At 57.9% G+C, this 17725-nt stretch overlaps 1 protein-coding gene across 4 annotated transcripts; it reads right to left on the bottom strand.

The window, feature by feature from the left end:
* Positions 1 to 6: 6 nt before the first annotated feature.
* On the bottom strand, positions 7 to 13846 carry LOC101661427 (vasodilator stimulated phosphoprotein). Of its 4 annotated transcripts, none has more exons than XM_045292792.1 (13): positions 13518 to 13846; positions 6188 to 6359; positions 5939 to 6104; positions 4246 to 4330; positions 3753 to 3808; positions 3402 to 3643; positions 3209 to 3306; positions 1689 to 1740; positions 1515 to 1551; positions 1249 to 1294; positions 1038 to 1128; positions 466 to 523; positions 7 to 339 (listed from the first exon to the last, which is right to left on the bottom strand). In XM_045292792.1, the coding sequence occupies exons 1-13, from the start codon at positions 13520 to 13522 to the stop codon at positions 302 to 304; spliced, it is 1146 nt and encodes a 381-aa protein (XP_045148727.1). In that variant the 5' UTR covers positions 13523 to 13846; the 3' UTR covers positions 7 to 301. The 4 variants fall into 4 exon arrangements, with proteins under 4 accessions (XP_045148727.1, XP_045148728.1, XP_045148726.1 ...); XM_045292793.1 differs by having other exon boundaries at positions 1515 to 1548; positions 13518 to 13845; XM_045292791.1 differs by having other exon boundaries at positions 1515 to 1548; positions 3209 to 3309; positions 13518 to 13845.
* Between the last annotated feature and the right edge of the window lie 3879 nt (positions 13847 to 17725).

The following is a 17725-nucleotide window of genomic DNA, read 5'->3' on the forward strand; positions in this document are numbered from 1 at the left end:
ACTGTGGGGAGAATTGGTACATCCCCAGAAGAGGAACCAGCCCTGAGGGGATGGCAGAGGGGAAAGGACCAAAGGGAGCAAGGGGTAAGGAGCCTCCCCAGCCAATCAGCAGCCAGTATAGGTGTGGGCATGGTGCCAGGGAAGCCACGCCCCCTTGGGAATTTTCCAAGCAGGGAGGGGAGTGGGGGAGATGCATTCCTGTGTAGTCTTCAGCGAATTCCAAGTCAAGTCGAGGCAGAGACAAGCTGGGTGACAGGCGGGGTGTGCAGAAAGGAGAGGCAGATCTTCTGGGTCCCTGAGGTCAGGGGGAACCCCGCTTCTTCAGCTCCTGGACAAAGGCTGGGCGGGAACATGGTCCGGCGGTCAGAGCCTCGCCTCGCCTCCCCTCCTTTCCAAAGTGGACACTTTATCCAAGGGGGCACCATCCTTCCCCTGGATCCCCCAAACCACCAGAAAACCACTGACCTTCAATGATTTCCTCCTTCACTTTCTGAAGTTCTTTTCTCACCTCTTCTAGTAGCTCCTGAAAACGAGGGCATGAAGGCGGTCAGGGGGAAGAAAGGGTTGAGGAACTGCAGAAAGGAATGCCCTCCACCTATTGACTTTAGAGCCCGGGAAAGAAGGTTCAGGATCCAGCCCTCTCCATCAAAGGCAAGGTCACGGATGACTGGAGGCTTTTACGGGAGAGCTCTGGGTCCCTGGAGCCAGGAGAAAAGTACTGGAGAGCATCCAGTACCAGGGCGGACAAATGCGTTCCGGGCTCCTGCCAACTCCAGTCAGTGCTGGATGTCTGTCTAGGGTGGTGTGAAGCAAAGGATCCTGGGTACTCATCAGGGACGAGGGGGGCGATGGACTAGTGAGGTCTGCCACAGGCACGGGCAAAAGGGGTAGAGGTATCTGTGCCACCCCTGACCTGGCACACTAGCTCCAGTTCTCAGGTCGGCAATTAGAGGTCAGGGACCGAGTTGAGACTCGGATCATTTCCTGTGGTCCCCTCTGGTCCCCGTCTTCACTCCCACGGCCACCTTGAGGGTTACCTGTTTCACCCTCTCCAGGTCTGACTCCTCGTGGGAGCTGGGCGTGGGCGGGTGGGCCTCGGAGGTGGTCACTGAAGTAGATGACTTCATCCTGAGAGTTGGAGTGGTTTGGGACAAAAGCGCCGAGTTAGAGAGAACAAGAAATTTGAGGAGTTTGGCTTTTGGGGGGTGGGTGGAGATGGGGGGTGGGATCCTGGTATTCAATGCCCACCTTGGCAAAGTTGTGCTGTTCTTCTCCCAGGGTCTTCGCACCGGTTCTGGGGGAAAGGCAACACCACCAAAGATAAGGGACAAGGAGTAATACCTTGTCCCTGAATAGTCTCTGGCCTCCTCCAGCAGCCTCCAGGCAAAGAACCATCAGAAGACTACAATCCCCAGCAGGATTTGCACAAAAACCCTTCCTTCGAGAGCGTTAGCTGTGCACACAAAGCATCCTGGGAATGGTAGTTCCCATAGCCAGAAGGGGGTCTCACTCACCAGTCTGGGCTGGGACTCTGGCCTCTGGCTCCTCCTGCTGGTGGGAAATAAAACTGTCAGGAGCCAGTCCCAGCTCCTTGCCCCTCTGAGGCTCAAACCTAGCCCACCCCTATCAACATCTACCAAATTGAGTGCCCTTCCCACCCCCACCGCCGTGGGACAGCCATAACTCACATTGGCAGATTCGTCCTTGTGGGGTTTCTCCCCAACCAGTGTAGCTTTCCTTCTGCAGGAGGGCAAGGAAAGAAACAGGTGGCTTCAGCTCCCCTCCCCAGCCCCCCACGTCTCCTTCCAGAGTTCTAGAAATGTCGATTCCCTTGTCTCAGCGTTCTGTTATTCGTGAAAGCCAAGACAGCCTCCTTTTAGAAGTTAGAGCCGTCCCACGGGCTTCACCTGTTTGGGAATCCCCATAAGGGGCAGGGGGTGGGGGGCTGTTATTTCAGCAAGCTGGGGTTCTAGAAATGGAATCTGAGACAGGACCACAAAAGCAAATTGCTAGGAGACTGGGGTTTAGAACATTCTAGAGCTTACTCTGACAGTCACCAACTTGAGCCACTTGAGGAGATGAACGCACCTAGCATTCCACCCCAAACCTGGCAATCCAAGGGTGAGTTTTCCCCAAAGGTTGCCTGGCTCAAGGGCCCTTGGAATGGCCCAGCCTTACAAACCCTGCTGAGTGGTGCCCCTCAGCACCCCTAGATCCCCAAGATCTGACATCCCAAACAACTGCTCTCAGGTGCCCAATGGCTGAGGCCAACTCATGGAAGACCCTACCTCGGCTGCGGCTCAGCATTAAAGCACTGGGCTGCTAACCACCAGGCAGGCCAGCGGTTGGAACCCACCAAGCTGCTCTCAGAGAGAGAAAGATTTATAGTCTCGGACACCGTAAGGGGCAGTTCTAATCTGTCCGATAGGGGATAGGGTCGCTATGAGTGGAAACTGACATATCAACAGTGTGTTGCGGTATCTCTTTTCAGACCCAGATGGCTGGTCGTTTCTCCCAGCCTTTGGAACCCAGGTGACGTAGTGGTTACACGTTGGGCTGCTAACTCCATGGTGAGTGGTTCAAAACCTCCAGCCGGTCCAAGGGAAAGATGGGGCTTTCTACTCCCAGACAGAGTTACAGTCTCAGAAATTCACCAGGGACAGTTCTACCCTCTAGAAAGGGTTGCAATGGGTCCCCACCTCCTCGATGGCAGTGAGTCTGGGATTTTGTGGTTAGCAGCTGGGGGCCTAACCTTTGACTCACCAGGATTCTTAGCTGACAACTCTACTGAAAACAGGACTCTCGTCCCACCTGGCTCTAGCTCCCTGCTATCAAAGTTGACTCCAACTCAACAGCTACCCTATAGCGCAGGGTAGAACTGCCCTGTGGGTTTACAAGACGGCCACTCAGGTTTTTTGGGTATAGGATTCTCATCATCATACAAGTCAACAGCTCAGTCTCATCAAGAAGAGTCATAGAATCATTACCTCGGTCAAGTTTCAGAAGAGACTGTAACTCTCTACCAGGTCAGGCAGCCTCCGCCTTCTCCCAAGGATTCAAACTGCTGACCTTGTGGTTAGCAGCCCAACATGGAACCCACGGCCCCACCCTGGGGTGACATTTCTGGGAAGTGTTTTGGTAACATCTGTAACACCTGTGGGATGGATCGAGGTCTGGGAGCGGGTTCGGGGCGGGGCATCACGCTCACCTTCGGGCCAGCATGGCGTTCATCTCCTCCATGAGGCCACCCCCTGTGCTCCTCCCGCTTTCGGCTTTGGGGGCTGCGGGGCCCCCTGAGGCTTCCTCCTGCTGGAGAAATGGAGCAGGGGAGTAGGCTTTCTGGCGTGGCCTCCCGGTTACCCCGTTGCTCCCCATTATTCCATCATGGCCCCGCCCCTCACCTTGCTGACTTTCCTGAGTTTGGCTCCCGCAAGAGCAGCAGCCAGTCCAGGGGCTCCGGCCCCTCCCCCACTGGGGCCCTGTGCCGTGGGGAGGGGGGGCGCTGGGGGTGGGCCGCCCCCAGCTCCATGCCCTGCAGCTGAGACCCCAGAGGGGGGCAGACCCGGGGGTGGAGGGGGGCCCGGAGGAGGTGGGGGTCCTGGAGGTGGGGGTGGACCCGCAGCTGGAGGTGCAGGCGGACCTCCTGAAACACAGAGAGGAACCAGGGGTTCAAGTGGCCCCGCCCACTCTCCCAAGGCAGGCCCCACCCACTCGTCCGGTCCAGGTCTGCTAACAGTCAGTCCCACTGTCACCTGCATTGGACACTCGGCGTTCCCGCTCCACGTGCTCCGGCTGGCCCGGCAGCTGCCTGGGGGGGAGGAGGGGGGAGCAGACAGAGCAGTGGTGACTCAGGGCGCAGAGGATGGTCAGTGACCTCTCCTGCTATGCTCCAAGTTTCCCAGCCAGCCCTGGAAGAGGCGAGTCTGTCCCCTGACCCTACCCACAGGGCCCAGGAAGGGCTGGGGAAAGCAGGGGGCCGGGGCAGGAGCCAGCATTCCAGGCATCCTACCTTCTAGAGCACAAGGGGTTTGGGACCCATCAGGGATTTCTGGGCTGCCAGACACTGGGAGCTCCTGGGACCCCAAGTGGGGTAGGCCTCTCAGAGATGTGCCTTTCTAGTCTTTGGGGAGTTGGAACATTCTGGGAAGGGTGACTTGGCAGCATGGAACCTTTGGAGTAGGGGGTTCTGGAACATTCTAGAACTCTGGACTTAGGAAGGTCCCCCCCTTCCAGGTGAGTCCCCACCTTTTCTGTTGCTCCACTTCCTCCGGGGAGGGGCCGTTCTGGCCCGACCAGGTGGGAGGGGCTGCGGGTGGAGGAGGCCCACCTCCTGGAGGTAAAAGGCGAGAGTGAGGGAGACGGCTGTAGGGCACCCCCCCTCCTGGACACCGACCCTGTTACTTGGGGTCCCAGCACCAGTTCCCCCTGATAAGCTGCTGTGGAGGAGGTGGGAGAGCTGCTAAGATACCCAAGTGACAGGTTGGGGATCTTAAGGCCCAGAGGGCAGTCACTAGCCCAGAGGGCCACACCCAGGGAGTCACAGGGACAAGACAAAGTCATGCCACCTCAGGCTCTAACACACTTAGCTCCTCTGAGCCAGGCCGGCCCAGTAGAATTCCCGAGAGGCCCTGGACCAGCAATCTCCTTCCCCGATGCTCAGACACCACTGCTCCCTGAAGCAAATGAACGCCTTCGATGACTCCCGACCCCACGCCAAACGGCCTGCCACTGCCTTGATTTCCACTCACACTGACTTCCATGTGACAGAGTAGCACTGCCCCCTGGGGTTTCCCAGGCTGGGGGCTTCCATCGGTATCAAAGCAGACTGCCACACCCCTTTCTCCCTCAGAGAGGTTGGGGGGTTCGAACGACCGACCTTTCTTTCAGTCGGCAGCCAAGCTCCTAACTGCTGTGCCCAGGGTTCTTTGCATGCAAGGTGGCACCACCGGACGCCGTGGCACTAAGAATATTGTCCCTGGCTAGTAGCCCTTGAGTCTGAGGGGAGCCCATTGGAAAAGTAGAGTCCGGGGTGCTCCACCCCACTCTCCACAAAGAGCCTCTCCATTTTCACATCGCTCAGGGGGCTGGGTTCACCTGCAGCTTTTAAAAAACACTAACCAAGGATTCCCACCCATCCCGCCCCCCAACAAATCTCAGTGGAACTATTTAACAAGGATTGGACACCATAATGACCTGAGGGGGGTGGGGTTGTACAAGGCGACTTGGCGGAGGGGTGTGGAGAATGTTGGAGACCTCGACCTGAAAGGTGGCCACAGGAGTGTGCCTGTGGCAAAATCCATCCAGTTCCCTTGTGGGGCTAGTTAGACAGCCTTAAGTCGGTTCCGACTCCTGTCGGACCCCTTGTGCCGCAGCAAGGAACGGGCCGGTTGGGCCTGCGCCAGCCTCACAGCTGTTGTGAAGGCTGAGCCTGTGGTGGTCACAGCCACCATGTGTGTCAGTCCATCTCACGGAGGGTGCCTTCCTCTGGGTCACTGCCCCTCCACTTTACCAAGCAGGATGGGCCCCCTGCCCCAAGGCCTAGACCCTCCTGACAACATCCGGCCCTCCTCCATTCTAAGGAGCTACACCCTTAAGAATTTGGGGGAACGGCACACCCAGGAGTTCACCAAACTCGTATTGTAACGTTCCCTGGTAGCAATGAACCCAGGCGTAAGCCCCATTTTACAGACGGGCAAACTGAGGCCAAAGGTCCCCCTGGGCATTGCAAATAGCTTGTCAGTGCTCAAACGCTAATGGAAAGGTGGGTGGAGAAGCAGGCCTGTCCGCCTGTCACCCTGCAGACTGCAGAGTCACCAAAAAGGAGGCCTGGCTCTGCTGGGAGTTGGGGGTCGGCAGCTGCAGGAGGTTTGGTTGGGTAAACCGAGGCCCAGTCTAGCGAAGCACTGCCCCCTGCCCCCCACCCCTGGCCGCTTCTGACCTTCTAAAGCCTCCAGGGCGCTGGCCATGCCCGAGGCGAACTGGGCCGCGTCCTCCTTGCTGCCAAAGTTGAGGCCCCAGACCTGGCGGGCGTCGCGCCACTGATGGAAGATGGGGGTGGCCTGGTTGTACTTGACACCGCGGACGATGGCACAGTTGATGACCACCTGGCAGGAGGGCAGGTGGGTGAGCGGGGCCAAGGAGGAGGGGGTGCGGGGCTCCGCCGGGGAGGGAGGGGGAGAAGCCTCACCTGCTGGTCCGGCAGCATCTTGCGGCCTACGACGCGGAAGGAGTTGGCTGTGGGGTTGTGTAAGATCTGGATGCGGCTGAAGGCTTGGGGGCCCGTGCCCGCGGGCAGCCAGCGCTTGTTGCCATCGTCATAGAGCATGACGGTGGCCCGGCTGGAGCAGATGGCTGTCTCGCTGCGGGAAGGAGGGAGAGGCAGACGGGGAGGAGCCAGTTAGCCAAGGGGACTCCCCGGCTGCCACCTCCACCTGTGGAGACCGGGGGTCCCAAGAAAGAGCCTGTGAGGACAAGGGTCCCCGAGGGGCGGAGACAGCGTGTGTGAGGACGAGGGGCAAGAGGGCGGGCAATAGATACCCAGAGAGACACACAGAGAGACTGGGAGACAGCAGGGCAGGCGCTGAGAAACGAGGCAGGTGGGGAGCAGGAAAGTGGCAGACAGGCAGCATGAGACAGACCAACAGACATGCTGAGGGGCAGACAGACAAGATGAATGGAAACATGACAGTCAAGGCCAACACAAGTTGACAGACCAGCGATAAGGCTGAGGTGACAGACGGAGAAATGCAGGGACACGGGCAGACGGCATCAAGAGCTGTAGATATACCCAAGGAAGTATGGGGGCTGGAGCAGGGGTGGGGGGTAGAAGCCGGGGGCCTGAGCGGGACTTCACGCCACCAGGGTGCTTAGCTCAGGGAGCCCTGGTGGCCCTGCAAGTCAGGTACTGGGCTGCCAACCCGAAAGGTGAGCTGTTCAAACCCACCAGCCAGTCGCTCCCTGGGGAAATGATGAGGCTGCCTACTCCCGCAAGAATTCACAGTCTCAGGGAAGCCCTCTACAGTGAGTCAGGGTGGTGGGGTGCGCAGGCATTTGACGCCAGGGAGAGGAGGGAGGAAGCAGGTGTGGGGCTGCATTGAGGCCGGACTCCCGGTTCGTCCACTTTCTTCTCCTCCAGGCGTTGTCAGGTGTCCACCCTGTCCCTCCGGCTCCCTGAGACCAGGACGGCCAGTCAGCAGACACCAGCCAGGCCCCTGCAGGGGGCAGGCTGGAGATATGCCCAGGGGTGAGCGAAAGTCTCAGTCCTTCCCTCCAGGGCCTTTCAGGCCAGTACAGGAGGCAACTAGGGTTGGGGGGTGGAGGGTACCCTGGAGGGAGGAAAGAGGCGACATCGGCCTAAGCCTTAAAAACCAAACCCACCGCCAGCCATCTAGCCATTCCGACCCATAGCGAGCCTGTAGGGCAGCGTGGAATGACTCCTTTATGTTCTAAGGCTATAACTTCTTTGACAAAGTTTTATTTGGCATATGGGTCCAAGGGGAAAGAGAGATGGGGAATGGGCTGACGCACCACGGAGGCTGCCTGAGTGAATCCATGAGGCTACAACCTTTTCTGGAAGCACAGGGCGCCATCATTCCCCTGTGGGGTGGCTGGTGGATTCGAACCCCCGACCTTGAGGTTGGCAACTCAACGTTTAACCCACTGCACCACCAGGGTTCCTTGAAGCTGCCTCAGGAGTCACTGGTTCAGAGGCCGGTGTCCACCAGCCCCAGGACCACCTCCTGGGGCTCAGACAAGAGACCTTTCCTCTGCTGCAGACAGGGGGTCTTGACAGCCTCTGGAGGCACACACAGCACACACTATCAGGCCCCCGTCAGAATCCCTCCTCTCCTTCGGTGTGGGCACCCCACACAGCTGTCCCCTTCAGGAACCCCCTTTAGTCCTCCTGGGGGGCGGGGTGGGGGAGACGACGACGACAGGGGTTCCATACCCCTGTCCTTCAATGAGGAAATGAAGGCTCACAGACGGGAAGTGACTTGCCCAAGGTCACCCATGGAGCAGAGGAAGTGCTCCTCGCTCACCCCACCCCCACTGGGCTTGTTCCTGAAAAGAGGAAGTTGGTGGCCAGGGGCTTCCGGGGAGAGAAATTAGAACACCCCACACCCCCCAAAGTGGCTGTCTCTGTCTTCCCCTTGGGCAGGGTGGGGAAAGCCCCTTATCGGAGTCAGCGCCTGTCCCACGGCCACTGAGGCCTGCACCCCCATCTTCATGCTAGCTGCGCCCCATCGGGAAAGAGTGCCACTCTTTTTCTCTCCCCCACCAGTAGGCACTCTGGCACCCTGGCCACAAACAGCGGAGGCCTGCAAACTGAAGCCCAGGCCGGTCCCAAGGCTTCCCCAAGAACACACAGGGAGAGTGTAGAAACAGGGAGGGTGTGAACTCTGGCCACCAAGCTCCCAGGCCCGCAATCTTTGCTCCCCCGGGCTCTGCAAGGGCCCTGCCCAACAGCAGGTTCCCGTCTCCCAAGAAGTGCAGCCCCCCGGGGCCTGTTCCTGGCTCCTGGTGCCCCAGGCAAGACAGGGTTAAGGCCTCACCCATACCTGCCACCCACTCCCTGGACAGACTCTGGCCAGGTTCCCGGAGCTGCGGGCCGGCTGGGGATGCCCCACCCTGGATGCACTTTGCTCATCCAGGTGGCCCTGCCCTGCGGACACACGGACCTGGCCCCAAGAGCCGGGTGCCGGCTGGGCGGCCCTGAGCTGGTCCTGCCCCCTCCAGGGTTTCCCTTCTGAGAAGGATCCTGTTTAAACCCAAGTCAAATCCTGGACCTCCCCTTCAGGTTCCCAACTCCCGCTGAGTCCAAGCTGAATGCTGACTGGCTTTCCATAATTGGCCCCCATTCATTCTTGAATTTCCTCTCCCTCCTCGCTAGTTCTGTGCCGGCCCCACCAGATTCCATGCAGCTCCCTACACAGGGAAAACGCCCTCTAGCCAGAGGACACCTCTTCTACTGCCGAGTCGATTCTGACTCACAGTGACCCTGTAGGACAGGGCAGAACTGCCCCAGCGGGTTTCCGGGGCTGTAACTCTTTACAGGAGCAGAAAGCCTGTAAAGCGTTCTCCCAAAGAGCAGCCTATGGTTTCGAACTGCTGACCTCGAGGTTAGCAGCCCAGAGAGGAACTCACTAAGCCACCACTGATCTCTCCCCGCTGCACATCAAAGGCAAACTTACGCCGACTCATAGCGACCCTCTAGGACAGAGGTGGAATCAGGCCCCTGGGTTTGCCGAGACAGGACTTAGACACAGCAAGGACTGAGTTGTCCTTGGTGCAAACAGTCCCGCGCTTCCCGTAGTTGCGTGGTTGGTGGGATGGACCCGCCTGGCAGTGCTTGGAGGAAAGGCCCACAATCTTGTGAACGGTCCCAGCCTCGAACACCCATCGGAGCACCTTTCCAGTATGTTCCCTGGGGGGTGGCCATGACTCCCATCCAACGTCACACACAGTGACCAACAACAGACCCGGCTCTGAAACAAGGTGATTCCTCACGGGGAGCAGATGTGATCGGTTCAAGCCCCGGTCCCAGCCCCATCTTGCAGGCACTCAGCTCGCCAGGGGCAAGGAACCCGCTTTTGAGAAGAGAGGAAACATGGGAACAGAGAGGTGAAGACACTGGCTCCAGGTCACACAGCAAGTCAGTCCCCAGAGGGCCTCGGGTGAGGAGGAGGCAGGGGTGGGTTCGTAACCCCGTTTAAAGACGAGAAAACCACCAAGGGGGTTATTTTGGGTTTTGTTTTTTTTTGGTCACACTTAAAAAGACAAGGTACAAAGTGGTGTGTATCAGAGGTCTTAAAAAAAAGGTGGAAAGGATAAAAATATACCAGCACACAGAGGGGTGAGAAAGCCACAGGGGTGTTATGCTGGGGAGAGGGTGGGCCGCCTCTGAAGGGGGAAGGACACTTCGTGGTCAACCCCTTCTGAATTACTATTTTGATCATTATTTTTCTCTCCCTCCTCAACAGCCCCTCACACTCACACCTGCCTTAGGGCTAGTGTTCTATCAAACCAAGTCACTAATTAAAAACAAAATCGCAGGAACCAGTCATATACCAGCACAGAGACAACCCCCTCCCTTACAGTTGTTTATCAGGGAGGCTGAAGGTGGGTCCTACTAAGGCCAGTGGTCTCCTGGGGTCTGGCACCTCTCGACCCACCCTGGGAGAGCCTTTGCTTCCCCCCACCCCCACCTCCACCGACTGGGACCCATGCCTCCCAATGCCCCTACATTCAGGAAAACTCTTAACACCTTGGCGGACAAAAGACGGTTCACTCTGGAATCACTTCCTGCCTGTGTGGCTTCAACTGTCTGGCTCTCCATTTCTCACTGGGGAACCCGTGATGGGTTTGCTGTTAAGGAAGGAGTGCAGGAGCCTCTAGTCACGAGGACTGGCAGTCAAAATAGAAGGGAGGGAGCCACCCAGCCCTGGAGGTAAGCAAGCAGGGGGATTCAGGTTCACCTAAATCTTCCAGATTGGTGGCTTACCCTTTGCTTCCATAGCGACTTGGTACTATCAGAGGTGTGACCATCTCTCCAAATTACAAATCCTACTGGAAGTGAAGGAGCCCTGGGCAGGAACCCGACCCCAGCTGCCAGCCCTGCAGGGCGTGCTTGTGTACTCTTCCTGGGGCCTCAGTTTCTCACACATGACCAGGAAGGTTGAGTTGTTTGCCCCCTTTTCTGTCTATCTGCATTACCTTAAATGTGTCCCTCCCACCCCCTACACACACACACACCATCTCCTTTTCTTGAATGCCACCGTTGCCTGGAGAGGGCCTGGCTTCCAATTCAGCCGTGGCCACCTCCACGCCGTTTTGACTCTGATAGGAAATTGGCTGGGCTACTCTGAGCCTCAGTTTTCCCATATCTGAACTGGGAGGACTGGACTAGTACCTACCTCTGGCCAGGGTTGTAAGGATTAAATGGAATTGGGGGTTTCGTGGGCCAAGTGGGAATCCGAAAGGGCTGGGAGGCTTGTCAAGGATGTAAGAGGTACCAGAGCAACAGAGGAAAAGCTTTGAGAGAGTGAAAGTGATGGCCAGGAAGAGTGGAGTTTGTTGCATTTCAAAGGGAGCATCACATTCAAAGGGCACCGCTGGCCTGGCGGGGTTGGCCTCCTCCTTTGTCATTTAGAATAAGCCAGATTTCATAACCAGGGGACCACCTGGAGCAATAAAGACCATTATTGAACAAGGGAGTAAAAACTGTTTTAAATTCTTCCCGAATCCCTTCAGAGCAGAGGTCCTAGGAACCCTGCCCACTCCCCCCACCCAAAACTCTCCCAGAACCCCAGGTCAGAGTCTGAGATACAGAAGACACTCGACTTGTCAGACGGGGGAGAAAAAAAGAACAATATCTTGTAATTTTCCATCTTAACATCCTCTTCCCGATGTCCCCAGCCTAACCAGCCAGAAATCAGAAAACTGGATCCCGGCCCAGCCCTACCCCCCACAATTGCCTAGGATTTGCTCAGGGGCCGTCTGCCCCCCTGGGTGGGGGGGGGTTCCTGTTTGGGCCTCAGTTTCCCCTGCTGGAAAAAGTCTCTAGAATATCCTTGTCCACAGAGAGGGGGCAGAACTCCAGAAGGCTGGGGGTGGGTGGGGGTGAGGTGGTCATGGGAAGGGGGGACCCTAGAGGTTCAACTTCTGCCCACCCCTCAGGAGATGATGGCAAGTTTGGATGAGGCCACCGAATGTGGGGTGGGGGGTCCTCGGGGAGGGCCAGGGCTTCAGGGCTGGTGGGGGGGAGGGCGAGAGGCCTGCCCACAAGCCGCTCCTGCCCTTTTAAGGTCTCACTGTGAGTGAGGCAGCCCTCAACTCGGACGTCCGCCATCCGCCTTCCTTGGGACCGGAAACGCGCCGAGGGTGGGGGAAGGCAGGGGGGGGCGGTGTAGGGGAGGCGGGGCTGAGAGGGCAGTGGGAGAGCAGCGTCCCCATCCCCGAGGAGACTGCAATCGGCCCCCTCTCCAGACCAGGCCTCAAGGGATATTGCAGTTATGGGGGTGGGGGGTGGAGGGGAACTAGACAGGAAGTCTCGAGGGTGTCAGTGGGTGTCTCCTTGCGCCGAATTTTCCAACAATCCCTTTTTCCCAGCATAAGGACCAAATTCCTTTTTATGACCCTTCCAGGGGGAGTTCTCCAAGGGTCATAAAAAGGAATGCCACCCCACAGCAAAGGCAGGGGAGTAGGGGAAGTGGGAGGGCGCAGGCACCAGGGGGTTAACCCCCAGCTGTCCCCCGGGGCCGTCCCCCCAGCAGGCTGGGGGCTTTGGGGGCAGGAAGTCGAGGGGAGAGTGGAGGAAAGGAGATAGGATTGTCAGGCCAAAGCCCCAGGGGAGAGATTATGGGGTGGTTTTACCCGACCAGCCCAAGCCTATCACACTAGCCCTGCTCTCAGGTGAGCACAAGAGTTTTCAGGGCGGCCCCACGGAGATACACCCCTTAGGTGACTTGGGGCCCTCACCCCAGGATTAAGTCCCTGGGAGGATAACTGGGAATCACGGGAGCCTAGGCCCCGTGGGGAGTGGGCTATGACCTTGAAGGTTTCCAGCGCCCCCTCCTCCAACTCCACTGCTCCCAAGGGCCCGGGAAGGTGGAGTGGGGTGGGGAGGTGGGGACGGTTTGGGGTGGGGAGAGCAGCCGGTCCGCCGCGCTCCTCACTCACCCCCTACACACACCAGCTGTCTCGACAGGTGAGTCAGAAAGACAAAGGCCCCCCTTCTCCCAGCTGCCGCGCCCCTCCCTCCCCAGGGCTGCGCAGGTGGGGGAGAAGGGCCGCCCAGCTGGCTGCCCGCCGGGGCGCCGCCCTCCGCACGGAGCGCTCGCTCAATCCTAGGCTCGCTCGATCCCAGGCACGGCCTGTTTCGGGAAGACTGTGGGTGCAGAGAGGAGGGGGAGGGGAGTCCCAACCAGACCCTCGAGGTTGCCTCTGGGTCCGTCAGCCCGTCCTCACCCACCTCCCCTAAAGGATCTGAGCGTCCCCTCTAAAACACAGGGGAGTAAAAGTACCCCTTGAAGTTGGGGAGTGCAATTTCACTTGGGGAGACTTTTCCAGCGCCACGTTACTGGGGACCCTGCACCTCAGCCTCCCCTCCAGGGTCCCAGAGTCCCCAATCTGGCCCCCCACCATCCCTCCTGTACTCCAATGTTGAGGTTTGGGGTGGTGGTGGGGAAGTCCTGACTCCTGCTTAAATCCTGGCATCCTTGCGGAGAGAATCCACTAACTTAGAGGTCCCCTGGAAAAGTCTTTAAAAATTCGGGAGTCCTCGGAGCGCCCCCAAATCTGAAGACTCCCAGGAGAATCTAACTGGCAGCACCCCGAACTTGGGAGTCCCGCGGACGTGGCCAATATTTGGTGCCCCGCGGAGGCGATCCGGCCCCCAAACGAAGACTCGCCGCGACGGGTCCCCCAACCTCAGCCCCGGGCGAGCTGGGGGAGGGGGGACAAAGGCAGGGCGGGGAGCCCGCGCCCGCGCGGAGGGCCGGGCAGCAGTGTAGGCTCACCTCATGGCTGCTCCGGGGCGGACGGTGCGCCCACGGGGGAAGGGCTCCCGGGGCGCCCCTGGCTCGCGGTTCAGGGGTTCGGGACTGGCTCCAGGTTCGGCTCAGTCTTCCCTGGGGTCCCGCCCCATAGAGTCCGGCTTCCTTGGGGGGAACGTGGCTAGGGCCGGGGCGGGTCCTCGAACGCCTCCTCCCCTTGGGCTTTGATGGAGGGGGTCCCTGCGGCAGAAGGGGGGGTGCGGCGTCCCCTCCCCGGCGCGCCCCCTTGGCCGGCGACTGCTACAATGTTACTCTTACTACTGTACTTCTCTTCTCTACATTTCGTTCCAAAATTCCACTCCCCGCACCCATAATGCCCCGCGCCTTAAAGGAGCCGCGGCCTCCTCAAGACTGGGGGTGGAGGGCGCTTAAAAGGGCAACGCACCACCCTCGACTTCCGCTATGTCCCCTGTCAATCCCCCATGTGATTGCCTACGGGTGCACTTTGGATCACCCCCAAATTCCGAGAGCTTAGGAGAGGGGGAGGGGCTCATGATTCCTAGGTCTCCCCCAGGATGTATTCTTAGGGCGATTGAAAAAGGAGCACAATTTCTCCCTCATCACCCTTTCCAGCGACTTCTTCATTTCTTTCCTTGTTGCCCAATTACATGTGTGGTGGGGGTGGGGTGGGGGCTAGAACTCGGACCCTGTAGTTAAACCCAGAGTCCTTCACATATTCTCCCTGAAAGGCCACCTTCCTCCCCCCGCCAAAGTCCCTGTCTTCCCTGCCAAAGTATGAAAGGTGACTTGTAGGGGGAACCCCCTCCCCCGCACAGGAGGGGGATGGGTGGGTAGAGTCCCACCCTTCTCACCGCGCCCCGCCCCGGGAAGGTGAGGAGGAAGTGGGCGGAGGGGGCGCGGCCCGCCGCTGACTCACAGCCGCAGGGTAGGGATGTGGGGTGAGGAGGGGGTGGGGGCTGGGGAGGCCGGCGCGGGTAGGGGCAGCGGCGCTGGCCCGAGGTAGTGTTGGGGCGCCCGGCTCCAGCGAGGTCCCCTCCCTACGCAAGCCCCGTTGGGACTCAGGGCCGCCCGCGGAGGATGGAGGAACCATCCCGGCACTCTGGAGGGCTCGGAGGCAGTGGGGAAGGGGGTCCGGGGTTTGGGACTCCCAGCCAGGTGTCCACTCCAAAAAGCCCCAGGCTCCGAATACCGGCCGGAGGCTGAGCGCGGTCGCTTTCCCAGGCTTCTGCAGCGGTTCCCACAAGCCCCGCCCTGGTGACGTCACCGTGAGGCCACGCCCCCCGGAGAGCCACCTGGTCTCCGTGCAGTGCCCAGCCCAGGGGCAGGAACTCTGAGCCAGGGCATAAATGGGTAAAATGAGTCTGAGAGGCAAGATATGCATCTGGCTGACAGGCCTCTGGCCTGAGCCCCCCAGGTGTGAGTATAAAACCCAGATCGCTCAGGTCCCAGCCAACTAGAAGCCTCCCTTCATCTGGGGTGCACATCGCCCTTCTGGGCCCGACCCTCTGCCCTTCTGTGGGTGGATTCAGACTCAGCCACCCCAGAAGGGAGAGTAGAACTACCCCTTTGGGTTTCTCAGACGATAAATCTTTGCTGAAGCAGACAGTCTCGTCTTTCTCCCAGGGAGGGCCTGGGAGGTTTGAACCGCTGACCTTGAGGTTAGCAGCTCTGTACTTAACCGACTTCACACCTCGGGCCCTTTTCTGGGCCAAGCTGATGTGAATTCTCCGAAGACTTAAGTAACCCCCTCCCCTTTTCCACTGCTCTCTGGAAGGCCTTGGCCCCTGATCCACCAGGGTAGTAATTGTGTGTCTCCGTGGCTTCCGTAGGTGACGGTGCTTTGGGGGCAAGAGTGTATGCGGATGGATCAATTTCTGAGCTCCCCTACTCCCAGCCCTGCCAGACTAAGAAACCACACAGTCCACAAACATTTGCTCAATAGACCCTTACTTCCGGGAGACCTTGGTGAAGCCCTTTGGTCCTTTCTGTGAAATGAGAGGGTGGCATTTGTGGGGACCACCTATTCTGGAGCGGGGATCCGTAAACTTGCTATTGTAAAGGTCCTACTAGTCAGTAGTTCAGACTTTGTGGGTCACAGCGGGGCCCCTTTCACATCTATAATTTGTTTTACAGTCTTTTAAAAAAGTTCTGAGCTCGCTATACAAAACGGGAAGGGCCTGCGAGAAGACCCTCGCATATGCACACGAGCATCCTGTTCTGTGGTCTTTGGGATAGCAGAGATGTTGGGGCAAGAAATTGGAAATCACCCAGGAGTTCTTTAAAAAGAGGAGGGGAAAAAGCCTGGGTGGCGGCTGAGAAGCAGCAGATGGATAATTAACACGGAATAGATGGCTGTAATTCTGTTGAACGGCGGTGAGGGAGGGCAGGGGAGAGAAGACAGTTAGCCCATGATATGTATGGTATGCAAACGACCGAGGAAATACCAAACTGAAAACTCCCCGTCGCTGGAGTCACTTGTGACTCACCACGACCCTCTAGGACAGGATAGAACAGGCTCCTGTGGGTTTCCGAGGCTGTTTGGGATGGGTGGGAAATGATAAGCCTCATCTGTCTCCCAAGGAGCAGGCGGCAGTTTCAAACTACTGACTTTGCGGTTAGCAGCCCAACGTGTAACCCACTCTGCCACCAGGGCACCTGGGAAATACTGACATACGATAGATTTGCTACGCGAGCCTGTGTGCACGTGCGGAATACGGCGTCCCGGTGGCTCAGGGGTTAAGCGCTCCCACTAACTGAGAGACTGGTGATTTAAACCCACTGGCTAGTTCTTCAGGAGGAGGCTGGGGATTTGCTCCCCGCATGATTAAAAACCCACTGTTGTGAAGTGTAAACAAACAAAATCACCATTTCCTTTTGCCACACACATTCACCTCACACTCTAAAGGTCCCCTGTTGGGCATCAGAAGACCCTTAACAAACACACAAACAAACAAAACCATACGGTTGAGAATGAGGGAGATCAGAGCAGAGACACAAAGTCCCTCTGTAGACAATGAAACATCCCCCACAGATGGGTCATCGGGAAGAAATGAGTCAACCAGGGCGCAGTAAAGCACTGATGAAACACACAATATTCCTCTGGTTCCTTGAGGCTTCCTCGACCCCCACCACCCTGACCCCAGTGCTGCCTCTTACTGTGGACTGGACCGGAGCATGTACACAGGTAGAGATAAAGCTCACGACACACACAATCTAGGAGCAAGAATGGGAGTAGTGATACCAGATGGGTAGGGAGAAAAGGGTGGGGAGGAAGGGGGCACTGATCATGATGATCGACACACAACCACGCACACCCCCTTCAGGGGGAAGAACAACGGAAACTATGGGGGAAGGGAGACAGGGGTCCATGTGAGATATGAAAATAATAATCATTTATAATCTATCCAAGGGGCATGAGGGTGAGGGGGCCGGGGGAGGAAGAGGAGCTGACCCCCAGGGCTCAAGAGAAAGTAGTTGCGTAGAAAAGAATGATGGCAACAGATGCACAAATATGCCTGATACAATTGATGTATGGATTGTAATAAGCATCGTAAGGGCCCTGAAGAAAATGATCAAACAAAAAGGTCCCTGGTTCAAAACCGGGCAGGAGCCTTGGTGGCGGTGAGTGGTTTTGTGCTGGGCTGCTAACCGAACCGCAAAGTCAACAGAAAGACCAGGCTTTCTACTCCAGTAGAGAGTCACAGTCTTGGAGCCGCACATGAGCAGTTCTACCCTGTCCTATAGGGTGACCGTGAGTTGGCATCGCCTGGATGGCAGTGAGTTTGGTTTGGCTTGGTTCAGACTCACAAGGAGAGCCTAGGACAGAGACCTCCCTAGGGTTTTGGAGATGGCCCATCTTTAGAGGAACAGAGAGCCTCCCCTTTCTCCCTCGGAGTAGCTATTGGGATTGAACCTCCAACCTTGCAGTTCACAACCGAATGCTCATCCCACTGAGCCACCCAGGGCCCCTTCCTTAAAGATGACAACCTAGGAAACCCTACAGGGCAGTTCTACCCTCTCCCGTAGGGGGTGCCGGGACTTGAAAATCTACTCCACAGCACCTAACAACGGCATGCAAAGCCAAAGATCTGGGAAAATGCACCCTCAACTCCTGGCATTCTGTGAGATGGGGAGCGGGGAACATGAGGCCCTCGTTGGTCACAGACAGAGGTCTCAAGCCTCATCCTGCAAATCCCAACTTTGACCCTGCC

This window comes from Echinops telfairi, unplaced genomic scaffold (assembly GCF_000313985.2).
Source record: "Echinops telfairi isolate 266 unplaced genomic scaffold, ASM31398v2 ScPeMD7_655;HRSCAF=1070, whole genome shotgun sequence".
Taxonomy (NCBI): Eukaryota; Metazoa; Chordata; class Mammalia; order Afrosoricida; family Tenrecidae; genus Echinops; species Echinops telfairi.

What these genes read in the sequence shown, in the direction of transcription:
- LOC101661427 (XM_004710384.2), bottom strand. An exon ending in ACGCCGAGTGTCCAATGCAG is followed by an intron (nt 3,644 to 3,752) that starts GTGACAGTGGGA and finishes TCTGTGTTTCAG; the next exon opens with GAGGTCCGCCTGCACCTCCA. An exon ending in GAAGGAGGAAATCATTGAAG is followed by an intron (nt 340 to 465) that starts GTCAGTGGTTTT and finishes GTTCCCGCCCAG; the next exon opens with CCTTTGTCCAGGAGCTGAAG.